Below are 18,057 nucleotides of genomic sequence, written 5' to 3' on the forward strand. Positions count from 1 at the left end.
ATGCTTATAGCAAGTCATACTGTGAGATGACAGAAGGCATTATATTTCATAAGAAGTGTTACCCATATTAGATGTTGCAAATAATACTTTTTCCAAATACATAATACCCATTGGCCATATTGGTCTCTTTCAAACACTGAGACACATTGAGATAGAACATATAAACCAATTTTTGAGGTATAAATAATTTTTTATATTTAGTTAGCGCTGTGAGGCTAGTTCTGTTTTCAACAATCTTTTAGAATAATATAAGCATATGAAACTGAAGTTAATCAAGTACAAAAGTTGCAAATAAAAACTCAGGAATACACACCCTGCAGCAATGGCAGGTGAAGGGCATTCCTCACATTGACTGCATCCCTAATGGCACCCTATTCCCTATATAGTGCAGTACTTTTGATCAGAGCATGATGGGCCCTGCTCAAAGTAGTGCACTATAAAGGGAATAGGGTGCCATTTGGGACGAGAACATTGAGTTCTTTCAAATGGTTAATATATTCCAAATGGGGTCTTCCACCCATGACCAGTATGGTAATTAATTAGAAGTGGTCTAATTTGTGAATAGAACACACCAATACCACACAGGCATCTTGAAGGCAAGTCCTCTGTATTTTTATTCAAATGATGTGACATACTTGATTTTGGTTATTCTTTTAGTTCACAGAACACTTGTGAATTAGGTAAATGCATTTTCTTTCAAATATATATTAGTACAGAAATGTTCAGGTGTTTAAAATTAAATTACATGATAAAATGATTGTTACAAAGTTTAACCATTGAAATACCCAAGCAACTGTATAAAATAGAAAATTCAGAACACATTTGTGGAACTTGAACAACTCCACAAACAGCTTCAAGCAAATGGACTGCGTCCAACATATTGACTCAGAAAAAGTCAATGAAGGAGACAAAAAGGACGTAGAGCTACAAAATCAAAGGGACGAATCCATAGAGGGACAAAGACTCTTAATCCTCACCGATGAGCAGCCGTGGAAACCATGGAAATGGTCCCGCTCCTGGGTAAAAGGTCAGGCAAAAGGGATTATTTATTTTTTTCCCACCGATCGATGCTATATAATGTTACAGTTTTAATCTATATAATGTTACAGTTTTTCTCAATTGCGTACAAGCAATTTTTGGATCTCTATTGAAACGTATCTATAGCAGAACAGCAAAGATCAAATCATTTTCTTGTCTTTGTAACTGCTTTGCATATCTCATGTTTTTTTAACCTTTATTTAAACTAGGCAAGTCAGTTAAGAACAAATTCTTATTCACAATGACAACCTACCTGGGAACAGTGTTCTGCCTTGTTCAGGGGCAGAACAACAGATTTTTACCTGGTCAGCCAGGGGATTTGATCCAGCAACCTTTTGGTTACTGGCCCAACGTTCTAACCACTGGGCTACCTGCCGCCCCAAAAGCTCACCTTCTGCAAATACAAATGTCATCAGTGAATACAAAATTCACTGTTAAGTGTTTAGTTCACAGAATATTAACGCATTGTTTTCATCAGAAGAGAAATGTGTGTAAATGTGTTCACTGTTTCCGACAATCAGTAAATACTACTTTAATAAATTCTAAATCACCCCATTTGAGTAGTGTCATACAATATACAATATAGGGAAAGATCTAGGCAATAGGGACTGTCTTATTTTTATGATTCTTTACAATATTGTGGACATGCAGAGATGCAGAGAAAGTTGGTTACTTCTAAGTAACTTGACCCACTCCTAAGTCATCATCTCCAACATTGTGACCTTCCATTAAAGAGATTTGCTTTGCTGAGGCCTATAAATTCATATCGGTTGCGTTCCTCCATTGTATTCACCTGTCCTTATTTCTATTGTGGATTGTGTTTCTGTATATTAATATTATAATTCATATTAATATTACTTATTATTATAAGTAATAATATTTTATTTGATGTGTATGAAATAGTTTGGTGAAATACGCATAAAATGAGAGTAATTGCCCATAATTCTGCAACTTTGGATAGTTGTACTTCCAATTTTGATCATGTTGATTTACTGACTGCAAACTGTTTTTATTGATCTACTGAGATTTTTTTTAAACAAACTAACTTTCTGGTTTGTCTGCTTGAACTCTGGAGATGCTGTAAGTATGGTTGCATTAATCTTTTTGCAATTGTGTTCTTTTGTTGAATGTATTTGCAGTTTTGACAGTATAATACAGTTTTGATTATTTATGATGTATTTATGTGTTGAGGCGAGTATATTTTGAAACACATTTACTGTTTTGCAAAAGACCACAGAGTTCTATGTCTTGTGGACTCTGTTTTGAAAATCGACAACATTGTCCCAAAAAATGCTTGTACGGGATTGAGAAATACTGTAAGTGCCTACTTCAAGGGTAATCTGCTCTTATTTCATGTATTGTCGGTGTGTTCTATTACCATTTTGTCTGTGGTAAGTCTGCTAAGTTAACACATGTTGCTCTTTGTCTAGACTTTCTGGTGAGGGTCAGATGTGTCATGGGTTCCCTGATGGGTATGGAGTGGTACTGTTTTGCTGCTCTCGGGGTTCTGACTGCTTTCCTTAGTTTTCTCATGGACCTGAGTGTGGCAAAGCTGCTTCGAGGTTAGAAACACACACACATATGCACAAACATTCAGTATAGAGTATGTAGCTGGGTGAGTGATGCTCCTCTCTCTCTCTCTCTCTCTCTCTCTCTCTCTCTCTCTCTCTCTCTCTCTCTCTCTCTCTCTCTCTCATTGTAGCTCACCAGTGGTTGTATAATCAGTTGGAGGGCCACTGTCTCCTGCAGTTCCTGTGCTGGACCCTGTACCCAGTCTCACTCTCTGCTCTATCCACATCTTTCTCTCAAAGCATCTGTCCATTCTCAGCAGGTAGGAGTTGAATAATTTGTCCCGCCCTGTTAATGACAATGTAACAAAGTCAAAACATGGTGTTTTTATCCAAGTTACATAAACATTAACTGACAGGAAAATAAAATAATTTGGGTATTTTCCAAATCCACAGAATGACATTTAGAGCTATGTAGCCAACAGAAAAAGTCAAACATGATCTTATCGATTAACCTACTATGAAATAATTAGTGGCAAACAGAAAAGTCAAACACTATCTATTCGATGAACCTACGAAACAATACGTCTGGCAGGCATAAAAAGTCAAACATCATTGAATTGATGAACCTACCATGAAATAATTAGTGGCATTGTCCTAGTCAGTATTTCTCAGCTTCTACATTTAGTGCAAGGGATTGACAAGCTATTGGTCATCTCCTATAGGCTATATGAGGACTGCTTAGATTGAGACTGTCATCATTTGTTTGGTATAACTTTTTGCTACCATGTCTACAAGTAGAAAAAAGAAAAAAAAGTATGTCTACAAGTAGAAAACTGTGAAATATCATTGTGCAACAGGCTTTAAAAGAATAATGATATTGCATTTTTGTACAAAATCACAGTAATGTGCAGAGTAGGAAAAAATCGTTGGTTGGAAAAAATGATACCACACAGGTCCACTGAGGTTAAAGGTCTAAGCCCCTGGTTGGCTCCTGTCTTTGGCTTTCCGCCTTTAGGTTCTGGGGTTCCAGAGGTGAGGACCATACTGTCTGGTGTGGACATGCCACATTACTTGTCCCTCACCAACCTATTTGCCAAATACGTGGGTCTCATTTGCACACTGGCAGCCGGTAGCACTGTCTTCCTGGGAAAAGTGGTATGATACTCCTCTTTTTTCTTATTTTTTACTTTCTCTCTCTCTTTCGCTCTCCTCTCATGCACACAGACACAAATAATGTTTTTTCCCACTCTATTAATTTCCTGGGTTTTTCTAAGTTTATTTCCCCGTTTCAACTTAAAGGGTCCATTTGTGCATCTCTCCACCATGGTGGGAGCCTATCTGAACCAACTCTGCACTGTTCTCCGTGGTGAGAAGGAGGTAATACTGTGTTACAGAAGAAAAAAGATCCACAAATGGGCAATATGTTGTGTACTCATGTCCTCTTCTCCATGTTTTTTCTATAGGAGAGAACTGAAGGAGCGATGCTGGTCGTGGCTGCTGCTGTTGGAGTAGCCAGCTGCTTCGGGGCCCCTATCAGTGGTGTGTATAGAAGTCACATCACCATACAGTATCTAGCATAGAGTATTAGAATTTGAGTATCTTTTATTTGAATGTATCTCCTCACTTCATCTGTCTCTCTCTGAGGTGTGAAATTGACATGTACATCTCTCCTCTCGATCCTTTCCCATCTCGCTTTCCCTTCTCTCTCGTCCTCCTTCTTTTTCTGTCCTGCCTCCCCCACACCCTCTCCCCTGTCTCTCTCTCCCTCCTCTCTCCTAGGTGTGTTGTTTAGTGTGGAGGTGATGAGCTCTCACTTCGCCCTAAAAGATTACTGCCCATGCTTCTTTGCGGCGGCCTGCGGAGCGCTCACCTTCCATCTGCTCTCCATGTGGAGCGGCGAGCAAGGTGAGGTGACCAATAGAATTAAATAGAATACATGTTTGGAATGTATCCCTGACCAAGATGGCTTCCATTATCACCACACCTTAGAGCTTTAGGCGGATTGGTTGTTTAGTCATCTCCAATATTTATTGAAAACATAAATAAAATTGCACAATGAGCACTGTTTGTTTCTCAAATACATTGTTACTGTATTGGTTAGCTAGCTAGAGATTTTTTTTCCATATTAGTGTAACAGTATAACTTTAAACCGTCCCCTCGCCCCGATACGGGCGCGAACCAGGGACCCTCTGCACACATCAACAACTGACACCCACGAAGCGTCGTTACCCATCGCTCCACAAAAGCCGCGGCCCTTGCAGAGCAAGGGGCAACACTACATCTAGGTTTCAGAGCAAGTGACGTAACTGATTGAAACGCTACTAGCGCGTACCCGCTAACTAGCTAGCCATTTCACATCCGTTACACTCACCCCCCTTTCAACCTCCTCCTTTTCCGCAGCAACCAGTGATCCGGGTCAACAGCATCAATGTAACAGTATAACTTTAAACCGTCCCCTCGCCCCGACACGGGCGCGAACCAGGGACCCTCTGCACACATCAACAACTGACACCCACGAAGCGTCGTTACCCATCGCTCCACAAAAGCCGCAGCCCTTGCAGAGCAAGGGGCAACACTACATCTAGGTTTCAGAGCAAGTGACGTAACTGATTGAAACGCTACTAGCGCGTACCCGCTAACTAGCTAGCCATTTCACATCCGTTACATTAGCATAGACGTGACATAAGTCAAAACACCTCAAAACAAGACATGGTATCAAGACCAAGATAAAACTAACTGAAACGAGTTACTTACGGTTCCCCACATGGCAGTTTCTTGTCATCACTATCTGGCATCCAGAATCACAACAACACACGGCCTTCTGCCCCACTGAAGCGTGCTCATCATTTTCGTGGCGTTCTCAGCTAACCCGTCTATGAGGGTCAAAGCCTAATGTAATTGTTTTAGTACTGAATCTAGATATGCATTATATAGTGATTTGATTACGAAAGGCCAAGAGAGAGTTGTGTGCAGTAGTATAGAGTGATGGGGTAGCAGACTGTGTTCTATGCCTCCTCCAGAGACTCTTCAGGCCTTGTTTCAAACCAGCTTCTCAGATGACCTGCCGTTCTACCCATTGGAGATTCCGGTCTTTGCAATATTGGGGTAAGTCTGTTTTGTCACTATGTTGGTGAATCTTCTGTAGTGGGGTAATATTTGATATGCGTGTATATACTGTATACCTCACACGAGACCCATAATACGACTATAAAGTTAATATGACAAAGTATATTAAATAAATGATCTGACTCCATAAAATGATTTAGCGATATGCAACCAATACTCTTAAAGAGCTACAGGAACAGACAATCAAGAAGGGAATATGAATTGTCTATATCAAAGGCAGATGTTTAATATCATTGTAAAATTAATGAAATCACATACAAGGCATAAAGCTTAAGTTACAACGCATTAACAATCATTACAAAGCATTATTCTAGGCATGACCAGAGAGCGAGAGAGATTAGTAGTTATAGTAGTAGTCTGAAAGGCCATGCCACCAGAGTCCATGGGGTGGAGAGAGAAAGAGAGAGTGTATCTCACCAGCACAGGTCAGGAACAAAGAAAGAGAGGGAGACAATGACGCTTAGAACGTTTTATAAGCATCTGACTTGTTAAGTGAGTCAACTTCCAATCAGATATCAGTACTATATGATTGAAAGACAACAAAACTTCTGCATCACAGAAATGTGGGAAAATGGGGTTTGGAGAGATAATGCAGCATTCCTAAGACAACACAAAGGAAACCTTGCATACAGTTGATGAGTCACTTCGGGGGCTGTGTTCTATATTTATAGTTCATCTACAGTGTTCAAAATCATTGTTATTCATGTAATCGTTGCATCAGAGTAAGTGATGTTGTTCAGCTTTCATTAGATTGCAAATGTTCAACTTTGTCTTGCTTCCATATGTTACCATTATACCTATGAGCTTTTCTCCACCATACCTTTTCTCTGGGTAGACTATACCATTTCACTCTTTCCCCTCTCTCAATGACTTCCAACTGCTCATAGCTGCCTGTGCTATTGCAAGGCAAAGGGTGGCTACTTTGACGAATCTAAAATCTAAAATATATTTTGATTTGTTTAACACTTTTTTGGTTACTACATGATTCCACATGTGTTATTTCATAGTTTTGATATCTTCACTATTATTCTACAATGTAGAAAATAGTAAAAATAAAGACAAACCCTTGAATGAGTAAGTGTGTCCAAACCTTTGACTGGTACTGTATGCTCCTGCAGCTCTAACTGTGTATTTCTTTATCTCCCCAATCAGGCTTCTGTGCGGAGCAGGTAGCTGTGTCTACCTATTCTGTCACCGTTGGATACTGCTGTTCATAAAGACAAACAAAATCCTAATCAAAGTCTTGTCGACTGAGTGAGCAACCTGTGTTTAGAAACACTCCATTGTAGATTTTTCTGTGAATCAGCCATTTTATATTACACAAAAACATATAACCGCATGATGATAAGTTGGATGTTGATCTAACTGTTGATCCATTCCATGAAATAATAAGATGCTGTTTGGATGTCTCTCTCTCTCTAGGAAGGCCCTATACTCCGCTATGGTGGTATTCCTTCTGGCCTCTGTGACTTTCCCTCTTTCTGCCGGTCAATATATGGCTTCCAAGGTGAGGAGGATTTTTTATGAGACAACATTGACAAGACATGACATTGAAATTATTGTCGCAGGATTGTTATTTTGAATGGATAAGTTGGAAGGCTCCTACTGCCCAGTCTCCAGCTTCTTCTTCTTCTTCTTCTTCGGTGAACCCTGCTGAAGGAAGGTGCTTTGTTTTTCTACCACAGCTCACCATTAAGCAGCTCCTCTCTTCCCTCCTGGACAGCAGGCAGTGGACCTCTCAATCCCACAATGCCTCTGTGGTTTTGCAGCCAAACTTGTGTCCCTGGTCAGAGTGGATTCCTTCAGGGAATCCATACCTCACTCTGGGATTCTTCCTATTCATGAAGGTACATGGGAGAAAAATAATAATGGATAGAATTGAAATAGTAATCTATATATGAATAATATGAAAACATTTGTAAAACCTTTATCTCGAATTCACAAGAGATGCTGTTAACGAAAGCAAAGTGCAAATATATCAGCCCCAAGGTCCGCCAGAGGGCGCTATTATTCCTTTAGTCATTTTCTCCTCTGGCGTCCCAACTTGATCTGCCCAGCTGGTTATACACTCGTGTACCCCCGCGACAAGCAGCCACATAAAACATTATCTTAAGGGTCTGCATATTTTTCACAGGTTTTTTAGGGCTGCTCGGAATTAAGATAGTTTAGGAGGAAACTGACACCTTTGCAGCCTGAATGGAGGATGTTTTATGTGGCTGTTCGTCGCGAGTGTATCACGTCTGGGCAGACCAAGTTGGAACGCCATAGGTGAAAACGACACAAGACATAATTGCGCCCTCTGGCGGACCTTGCGGTTGGCACTTTACATTAATTTGACCGTTGTGCACTACTCTGGCTTTGTACATGGACTGTGAATCAGTACATCTGTGTGAAAAAGCTTTTATATGGGGGGGGGGGGAATTGTGGAAAAGCTAATTTAAATGGTTCAATTGTGGAAAGCTAATTTAAATAGTTAAATTTCAGCTGATTCTCAAGGCAATTTTTACAGTCATACAGATTCCTATGACTTATTCATATCACAATAATTACAGTCATTCTGACAGTTGAAATGCAATACTTGAATATTTGAGCAGAATGTTTGACTTCCACTGTCTTTCATTGTTTCTGTTGTGGAGCTGTGGATGCTGGTGTTGGCTTGCACCTTACCCCTGCCAGCCGGATACTTTATGCCTGTCTTTATCTATGGTAAGTGAGAGGGGTTAAATCAGCCTGGTCCCAGATATGTTTGTGCTCTTTTGCTAATGATAACTCCATTGCTGTCATTGTCAAGCCATGTCATTGTCAAGCCATAGTTAAAGCCATGTTATGATAGCACAAACAGACTGGCACTTAGGCTAGGGGAGAATAACCAAATCATGTGGCCAAACATGTGACCAAACTGCCGATGAGTATCGCCACCCAATACTAAGTAATGTGTGTTCATTTACATTTTTGATGTTAACAATTGTCCCTGTATTTGTTGCTGTTGGTCAGGTGCTGCTATAGGACGTTTATTCGGGGAAGGATTGGCATTTGTGTCCCAAAATGGTGTCTATTTAGACCAGGACAGGAATCCAATCAACCCTGGAGGCTATGCACTGGCTGGTAAACTAATTGTATACAGACATGTCATTTGAAATTGATAAATATAAACAATGGTATCGTTATTTACATGGTTAGCAGCTGGAAACAGAATGATGAACTAATAATTTCAGAAGGGAAATTCTGTTTGTTCTCTCTTGCCAACTCCTACATGCATCTGTTGTCACTTCAAACATGTTTGCCATGACAATTCCATAAGGATTTGGCCAGAGAGGATAAACAGATTGGGCTAAGTTCTAATTTGTTTGATCTAAATTAAGAATTTAGGGTGTTCAGCATACCTATCAAATAGAGATAGAAACATGGATGACATAAGGTTCCATCCTTTAAAGCATGGGCAATGAGCTATACTGTATTGTCCATGCTGTATCATCTAAGGTGCAGCAGCATTCTCAGGGGCGGTCACACACACGCTGTCCCCTGCTCTCCTGGCTCTGGAGCTGACCGGCCAGTCCACTCACGCCGCACCCATTCTCCTCGCCACACTGGTGGCCAATGCCCTGGCACGCTCTGGGCAGCGGCCATCCTTCTACGATGCCCTCTCCATCAGCAAGAAGCTCCCGCACTTACCCTCCCTGCTCAAGGTCTGCCCAAGGTGAGTCACACAGGACACATTACCCAGCTAGCACAGAACATTATCATAACATTCCCTAAAGATTTTATTTTGGTTATTCAAAGATAACATCTTTTTTAACACAACTTTCTGTCAACAAAATGTTTTAGTTCAGTAGCAACAGCAAGCACTGAAGAAAGTATATGCGAAAACCAAAGATTTGATCAAAGAGACACGTTTTCAAACCGCTCAAACATTTTACAGCTACCCACACATGTTAATGGCTCCTCCTTAAATGATTGGACTACAGCTGCATTTCATAAGTGAATCAAACTAAATACCCCAGTTATTGACATGAGAGATCTTCTGTTTCCCCCAGGCTCTCCTCTGTCCCAATAGGGAAGGTCCTGGGTCCTGGAGGTCCAGTGCTGGAGAGGGCAGCTGGGCCAATGGAGGTTCAGCAGGTTCTCAACACCTGCAGCCAGACACAGATCCCTGTGGTTGACACACTGGGTGAGTGTACCCACTTCAAAAACTAGTAGAGATAATTAGCATAGCGGCAAGCCCCTGTCCACCTGATGGTGATAGAACAGCGGTTTGCCGCATGGGTGATTCTGATGGCAAAACGACAGCTGCCCTCCCTTGCCTTGTTTACTGGGACAGACTTACAACATTTAATTAAACCTAGTTTGAAGGTTTTTTTGTCCTACATATGGTCAGGCTCCCTGTGACAATATTCCACAATAGTTAATGGCAACCCAACTATCACTTATACGTCAACTGGCAGTCGCCATGTTGCTATGGGCATGAGATAGAAATTATGAACTATGTAAAAGCTTTTACTGTCTCAGTTTGATATGACAGTGCTGTGATAGGAGATGGGGAATTAAGAAATAAGTGAGAAAAGGTCCATCAGGTCAGATGAGATGTATGACAGCAATGAAATAAGTTGGAGGCATTTGTATGTATTCATTTGTATTCATTTGAAAGAGTATTGTGTTAATAACACTGCAGTATTGTATAACTAATTGTGTTCGTCCCTGTCCTATGCTTCGCTCTTGGTTTGAAGACTCACGGATTCTGCTGGGATCAATTAACAGATCGGACCTGCAGACATTTCTATGCCACAACCACAATAAGGTCAGTGGATTGATTCAACCAGGAAACCAAAGAATGCTATGTGAGTCTATCACTCTTATTAGGTGTTTTGAAATTGACAAGATGTCACATTCTGTTTTTAAACATGACATTACATTACTTTATTTATCAGGTATTGAAGAAACAGTTGGTGGATATGTGCTCTATTCAGCCTGTTTCTGTCCAGCTATCTCCTGATACCACTGTCCAGGAGGTGAGGAGTTTGAGGAGACACTCACTTGTCAGGGACACATCTGTGTAGGTGTATGGTGTCAATATAAGGCCAGCCTCCGTCTCAGCTGGACGTGTGTCCGTTTCATCTGTCAGTGAATTCTTCTATCTCACTTGTGTCAGGCTCATGGCGTCCTCAGCGTGCTGTGTGGCGAGAGCTTGTTTGTGACTGAAAGGGGGAGGCTATCTGGTGTTGTCACATGGCCAGAGGTGACGAGTGCTTCCCGACACGCACCCACGCATGCACACACACACATAGACATTACCACTCCTACTTAGAGGAATGGAGACAGCTACACATTCTATGAGACATACAGTCAAAAGTTTGGACACACTTACTCATTCAAGGGTTTTTCTTTATTTTTACTATTTTCTACATTGTAGAATAACGTTGAAAACGAAGAAATCAAAACGATGAAATAACACATATGGAATCTTGTAGTAACCAAAAAAGTGTTAAACAAATCAATATATATTTAACATGTTAGATTCTTCAAAGCAGCCACCCTTTGCCTTGCTTGACAGCTTTCCAGACTCTTGGCATTCTCTCAACCAGCTTCACCTGGAATGCTTTTCCAACAGTCTTGAAGGAGTTCCCACAACATGCTGAGAACTTGTTGGCTGCTTTTCCTTCACTCTGCGGTCCAACTCATCCAAAACCATCTCAATTTGGTTGAGGTTGGGTGATTGTGGAGGCCAGGTCATCCGATGCAGCACTCCATCACTCTCCTTCTTTGTCAAATAGCGCCTACACAGCCTGGAGGTGTGTTGGGTTATTGTCCTTTTGAAGGCCTGATTCACACAGTCTCCTCTGAACAGTTGATGTTGGGATGTGTCTCTTACTTGAACTCTTTGAAGCATTTATTTGGGCTGCAATTTCTGAGGCTGGTAACTCTAATGAACTTATCCTCTGCAGCAGAGGTAACTCTGGGTCTTCCTTTCCTTTCCTTCACATTTCAGGTAAGACCCAGATGCAGACAGTGTCAAAGTAACAAAAGTTTATTACTCGTGCAGGGGCAGGCAAAACAACAGGTCAAGGGCAGGCAGAGGTCAGTAATCCAGGTAGGTTGCAAAAGGTCCAGAATGGAAACAGGAGACAAAGGGCTGTGAAACATGAGTTTAATTCTGGAAACATGAAAAGTGGGATGTATACGGAGGGTATGGGGCAACAGAAGATGAACAGCAGAGGGACTAATGACCTTGTAGATGGGGAAAGGGCAGATAAACCGGGGGGGAGTTTGCAGGATTCCACCCAGAGGGGAAGATCCTGGGTGGACAGCCATACCTTCTGCCCGAGACGATACCGGGGAGCCGGGTCCGGTGGCGATGCGCTTGTCGTCGATACCTGGAGGTAGTCTTGAGAAGGGCCGACCAGGCTCTCTTCTAGGTACGACGACAGTGGTGGACAAACATCTGGGCCGAAGGTATGCCGACCTCTTCCTCCTGCTCAGGGAAGAGCGGGGACTGATACCACAGGGAACACTCAGAGGGTGATAGACCCGTGGCAGAGCAAGGAAGGGTGTTGCGGGCGTATTCGACCCACACTAGCTGCTGGCTCCAGGTGGTGAGGTTGGTGGAGACCAGGCAGTGCAGAGTCGTCTCCTGGTCTTGGTTGGCTCGCTCCGACTGGCCTTTGGACTGGGGGTGGAACTCGGAGGACAAGCTGGCTGACGACCCAATGAGTGTGCAGAACACCTTCCCGAACCAGGACAAGAACTGAGGACCCCGGTCGGAGACCATGTCCACTAGCAGTCCATGGATCCGAAAGACGTGCTGCACCATGAGCTGTGACGTCTCTTTGGCAGAGGGTAGCTTGGGGAGAGGAATGAAGTGGGCGGCTTAGAAAAACCGATCCACTACAGTCAGGATGGCGGTGTAGACATCAGACGGGCGGAGACCTATGACAAAGTCCAGGGATATGTGAGACCAGGGACCGTGAGGGACAGGCAGAGGTTGAAGGAGACCAGCCGGAGCTTGCCGAGGAGTCTTGTTCTGTGCACAGATCGTGCATGCGGCGACGAACGCGGAGACATCAGGAATCATGGTAGGCCACCAAAAGCGTTGTCGCACAAAGGCCAGTGTCCGCCGGAAGCCTGGGTGGCAGGCAAGCCTGGAGGAGTGGGCCCACTCCAGGACTGAGGAGCGGACCGCGTCATGAATGAACATCCGGTTATCTGGGCCCCCACTGGGGTTCAGCTGGGAATGCTGCACCTCACAACCTGCTTCCCTATTCCCCAGCTGAATGCCGTCGCCAGGCATGAGGTGAGAAGGATGGTCTCGGGTTCTGGGGTTGAAGCCGGGAGCTTGCCTGTAATTGAGGCGCTTGGTGGTGCAGAGATATTCCAGGTTCTTGTGGTCGGTCCACACAATGAACGGATGTTCCGACCCCTCCAGCCAGTGACTCCACTCCTCCAACACCATCTTCACCGCGAGAAGCTCACAATTCCCCACATCGTAGTTCCCATTCATTGGCGTTGAGGCGGTGGGAGAAGAAGGCGCAGGGATGTAACTTAACCTCTCTAGGGTACATGAGACGTTAGCATCCCACCTCTTCAACAGCCAGTGAAACTGCAGGGCGCCAAATTCAAAACAACAGAAATCCCAAAGTTAAAATTCCTCAAACATACATGTATTTTACACCATTTTAAAGATACACTTGTTGTAAATCCAGCCACAGTGTCCGATTTCAAAAAGGCGTTACGACGAAAGCAAACCAAACGATTATGTTAGGTGAGTGCCTATTCACAGAATAACACAGCCATTTTTTCAGCCAAAGAGAGGATTCACAAAAAGCAGAAATATAGATACAATTAATCACTAACCTTTGAATATCTTCATCAGATGACACTCATAGGACATCATGTTACACAATACATGTATGTTTTGTTCGGTAAAGTTCATATTTATATCCAAAAATCTGAGTTTACATTGGCGCCTTACGATCAGAAGTTCCAAAACATCCTTTGATTTTGCAGAGAGCCACATCAAGTTACAGAAATACTCATAATAAACATTGCTAAAAGATACAACTGTTATGCATGGAATTTTAGATGCACTTCTCCTTAATGCAACCGCTGTGTCAGATTTCAAAAAAGCTTTACGGAAAAAGCAGAACCATCCAATAATCTGAGGTCGGCGATCAGAGCCCAATCAAGACACAAATATAGCCGCCATATTATGCAGTCAACAAAAGTCATAAAAGCATTATAAATCTTCACTTACCTTTGATGATCTTCGTCGGAATGCACTCCCAGGACTCCCAATTCCACAAGAAATGTCCGTTTTGTTCGGTAATGTCCATCATTTATGTCCAAATAGTTACTTTTGTTAGCGCGTTTGGTAAACAAATCCAAAGTCACGAAGCGCGTTCACTAAAAGCAGACGAAATGTTAAAAAGTTCCGTAACAGTCAGTAGAAACATGTCAAACGATGTATTGAATCAATCTTTCGGATGTTTTTAACATAATTCTTCAATAATGTTCCAACTGGAGAATTTCTTTGTCTTCAGAAAAGCAAATGGAACGGGAGCAAACTCTCATGTGAACGCGTATGGTCAGCTCGTGGCTGCTGGCAGACCTCTGACTCATTCCTCTCTGCTTCGGGCCCCAATTCACAGTAGAGGCATCAGACAAGGTTCTAAAGACTGTTGACATCTAGTGGAAGCCTTAGGAAGTGCACCATTACCAATATCACACTGTATCTTCAATAGGAGCTGAGTTGAAAATCGACCAACCTCAGATTTTCCACTTCCTGGTTGAATTCTTTCTCAAGTTTTTGCCTGCCATATGAGTTCTGTTATACTCACAGACATCATTCAAACAGTTTTAGAAACTGCAGAGTGTTTCCTATCCAACTCTACTAATAATATGCATATTCTAGCTTTAATGGCTTTGTAGCAGGCCGTTTACTCTGGGCATGCTTTTCATCCGGACGTGAAAATACTGCCCCCTACCCCAAAGAAGTTAACCAGAGCCTGGAACACAGCAGGGGCGTTGGTAAGGCCAAATGGCATGACCAGATACTCATAGTGACCGCTTGCTGTGTTGAAGGCAGTCTTCCACTCGTCCCCTTCCTGTATCCGCACCAGGTGTTAGGTGTTCCGTAGGTCCAGCTTGGAGAACACGGTGGCCCCCTGGAGTGGCTCAAAGGCCGAGGAGATGAGGGGTAGCGGTTTTTCACTGTGATGTTGTTGAGACCCTGGTAGTCAATGCACGGGCACAGGGTTTTGTCCTTCTTCTCCACAAGAAGAACCCTGCGCCGGCGAGGGAGGCAGAAGGACGGATGAACCCTGCAGCTAGGGAGTCCTTAATGTAGGTCTCCATCGCCTGGGTCTCTGGACCCGAAAGAAAGTACAGTTGTCCCTGGGGCGGAGTGGTGCCTGGGAGACACCCAGTGCCTGGGAGAAGGTCAATCCCGCAGTCATATGGTTGGTGTGGTGGAAGCGAAGTGTCCCGGGCCTTACTGAACAGGTCCTGGTTCTCCACGGGAATGGCGGAGAGGTCCGGGGCAACTTCCGAGCCCCCAGGAAGACGTTCCGGGGCAGGCTGCGCTGACTTCAGGCAATGGGCATGGCAGAACAGGCTCCAGCCCATGATGGCACCAGCAGACCAGCTCTCATCGGCCCCAGAGATTTTGACCGGTTCCCCCACAGCAAAATGGCATGAAAAGGGGTGCGAGTAAGGGGAGAGGAAAAGTTCTCCGTATTGCCCACCAGAGTACTCACTCCTACAGGTGAGCCTGGTCTTTTAGTGGACAGGTGGAGACAAAATGACCAGTAGTCCCGCAATACAGGCAACTCTTAGTGTGAAGCCTGTATAGCCATTCAGCTGGAGACAGCCTAGCTCTGCCTAGTTGCATATGCTCGGGAAGAGGTGAATTGGCAGTCTTCGGAGACTCTTGGGGGAACTCGGGTGGCCTCTGGTTCTCTCAGAAACGGAGCCGTCAGGGACTTCCAGGATGCCTCGGAGGCAAGGTGGAATCCTTGGACGGGCGAGTGAAATTGAATCTCCTCTCCTTCCTTCATTCCCGTAGTCGCCAATCGATCCGAATGATCAAGGCGATGAGCGAGTCGAGATTCGTCGATAGATCCCGGGCTGCAAGCTCGTCCTTTACTTCCTCCGATACTCCGTGCAGGAACATGTCGAACAGCGCTTCTGGGTTCCAGGCACTCTCAGTTGCCAACGTGCGGAAATCCACCGCATAGTCTGTCACACTGCAGGAGTCTTGCCGGAGTAACTTCCGGGCAGCCTCTGTCCCAGACAATGGAGCATCGAACTCCTCTTGCCTGCCGTAGACCACGCAAGAGCCCTTCCGGACATCAGCGTGTTGAGGTACGCTATCTTAGAGCGGTCCAAGGGGAAGGAGGAGGGCAGCAGCTCGATGATGAGGGAACACTGAGCGAGAAATGCCCGACAGGTGCCCAACTCTCCATCAAAGCGTTCCGGGGGAGGTAAGCGGGGTTCCCGGGAAACCGAGGTGACCGGGTAGGCGGCGCTGCTAACAGCCAGGTTACTGAGGGGCTGGGAGGTTACCGTCGTGGTAGGTTGCCTAACAGACTCGCGGAATTGCTCCAGCAATGTGTTCAACACTTGGTCATGGTGTTCGGCCAAGGTCTGGAACCCTTCCATAAGACCACGAAGCAACTGACTGACCTTCATGTCTTAAAGTACTGATGGACTGTCGTTACTCTTTGCTTATTTGAGCTGTTCTTGCCATAATATGGACTTGGTATTTTACCAAATAGGGCTATCTTCTGTATACCACCCCTACCTTGTCACAACACAACTGATTGGCTCAAACGCATTAAGGAAAGAAATTCCACAAATTAACTTTTAACAAGGCACACCTGTTAATTGAAATGCATTCCAGGTGACTACCTCATGAAGCTTGTTGAGAGAATGCCAAGTGTGCAAAGCTGTCATCAAAGCAAAGTGTGGCTACATTGAAGAATCTAAAATATATTTCACCGTTTTGATGTCTTCTCTATTATTCTACAATGTAGAAAATAGTAATAAATTATTTATTTTTTAAACCCTTGAATGAGTAGGTGTGTCCAAACATTTGACTGGTACTGTATGTTATCTCTATACACAGCCATACTAATACATATACAGTACATCTCCATCAGCTCTCATTCTTGTTTTCTCTCTCTCCCTCTCTCTATCTCTTGTTCTATCTTTCTCACAGATGAAGAGAATGATGGCAGATTTGGCTGATGACCTCTAAGCTATTATTTACTCCCAACAAGGACCTATCCCTAACTACACCGAATAATATTGATTCTCATAATGCTAATAATGATACTTTGTCTTAATTTTGTAATGATAAGCTTTTTGCTAATCACCAATGTTATTTTCTGCTGAAGGCTATTTCATAACAGTTATTAGAGCTTATTGATATGTCGTTAGGAGATGTAACTCCCTTGCGGTTTTGGATTATCTTGTTTACTGACCCAGAGATATCTCTAAGGACACTGTGATATTCAAAGTAATTACACGTCGTGCTCAAGAACATCCCTTAGCCTTAATGTGTTATTTATCAGGATATAGCATGTGCTCTTATGCCTTATTGTGAGTTAGAGCAATTTCAACCAATAGTGGATTCTGTGATGCCACAAACAACTTCTCTTCTGCTTCAGGCCATTATTTACTTATCTGTTGCTCCCAGTAATTTTCTCCCTTCAATTCAGTCCTTTTTCACTTTGAGCAGAAGGACCCATTGTTGTTGTACAGGTCTGATTTAGGGCTAGATTCTATGAGATCCACGGTAACCGACACACACATAGTGGTTGTTTTGGCGGTGTCGCAGGTGGAACTGTGTTAGAGCTATCAAATCCACAAGCGTCTTCCGGCATTATACCTAAAGCGGACATTGCCATTGGCTAAATGGAGTCGCATTAAGAGAAATCCCATGCAGCCTTGTTTACAAGTTCGAACACTGGAATGTGAGATGTAATCTACACCTCAATTAGGCTGATAGGGATCCTCATTATTTTGTTTAATGATTTACAATTTGATATATAGCCTACACTTTCTCGTTCTGAACTTTAACGAGAGTGGGACGGGTCTGGCTTAGTGACAATGACCCCACAAGCTCATGTTTGCGATAGCTCGCAATGATTGTGCATTAGTGAAACTTACAGGTCCGTAGGAGAAACGGGTACAAAAAAAAATGTTGTTTAGTTACGAGAACCAAGCTATCATAAGTGCTTTATATAGGCCTATTATGCATTTTGTATAAACAAATAGAATATTCTATAATTGTATAATATTCTATAATTGTGGCTCAGCGATTTGACAGCTCTAACACAGTTATACCTCTGCCATCTCCGCAATTGGACATTGTAGGGCTGCAACAGGG

General features: G+C 43.3%; 1 protein-coding gene across 1 annotated transcript; it reads left to right on the forward strand.

Moving 5' to 3' along the window:
• The first annotated feature begins 861 nt into the window (after nt 1-861).
• On the forward strand, nt 862-16,923 carry clcnk (chloride channel K). Its single transcript, XM_039011497.1, has 19 exons — nt 862-1,027; nt 2,469-2,600; nt 2,741-2,869; nt 3,565-3,704; nt 3,849-3,926; nt 4,013-4,088; nt 4,329-4,454; nt 5,570-5,654; nt 6,828-6,929; nt 7,098-7,182; nt 7,361-7,522; nt 8,312-8,381; nt 8,670-8,780; nt 9,156-9,372; nt 9,710-9,843; nt 10,400-10,470; nt 10,601-10,681; nt 10,822-10,908; nt 16,885-16,923. The coding sequence occupies exons 1-19, from the start codon at nt 862-864 to the stop codon at nt 16,921-16,923; spliced, it is 2,091 nt and encodes a 696-aa protein (XP_038867425.1).
• Nucleotides 16,924-18,057: the final 1,134 nt, after the last annotated feature.

The sequence above is a fragment of the Salvelinus namaycush genome, chromosome 16 (genome assembly GCF_016432855.1).
Source record: "Salvelinus namaycush isolate Seneca chromosome 16, SaNama_1.0, whole genome shotgun sequence".
Lineage (NCBI taxonomy): Eukaryota > Metazoa > Chordata > Actinopteri > Salmoniformes > Salmonidae > Salvelinus > Salvelinus namaycush.

What these genes read in the sequence shown, in the direction of transcription:
- clcnk (XM_039011497.1), top strand. Translation starts at nt 862, where the DNA reads ATGGACTGCGTCCAACATATTGACTCAGAAAAAGTCAATGAAGGAGAC. An exon ending in ATCAAAGTCTTGTCGACTGA is followed by an intron (nt 6,930 to 7,097) that starts GTGAGCAACCTG and finishes CTCTCTCTCTAG; the next exon opens with GAAGGCCCTATACTCCGCTA. An exon ending in TGGAGGCTATGCACTGGCTG is followed by an intron (nt 8,781 to 9,155) that starts GTAAACTAATTG and finishes GTATCATCTAAG; the next exon opens with GTGCAGCAGCATTCTCAGGG.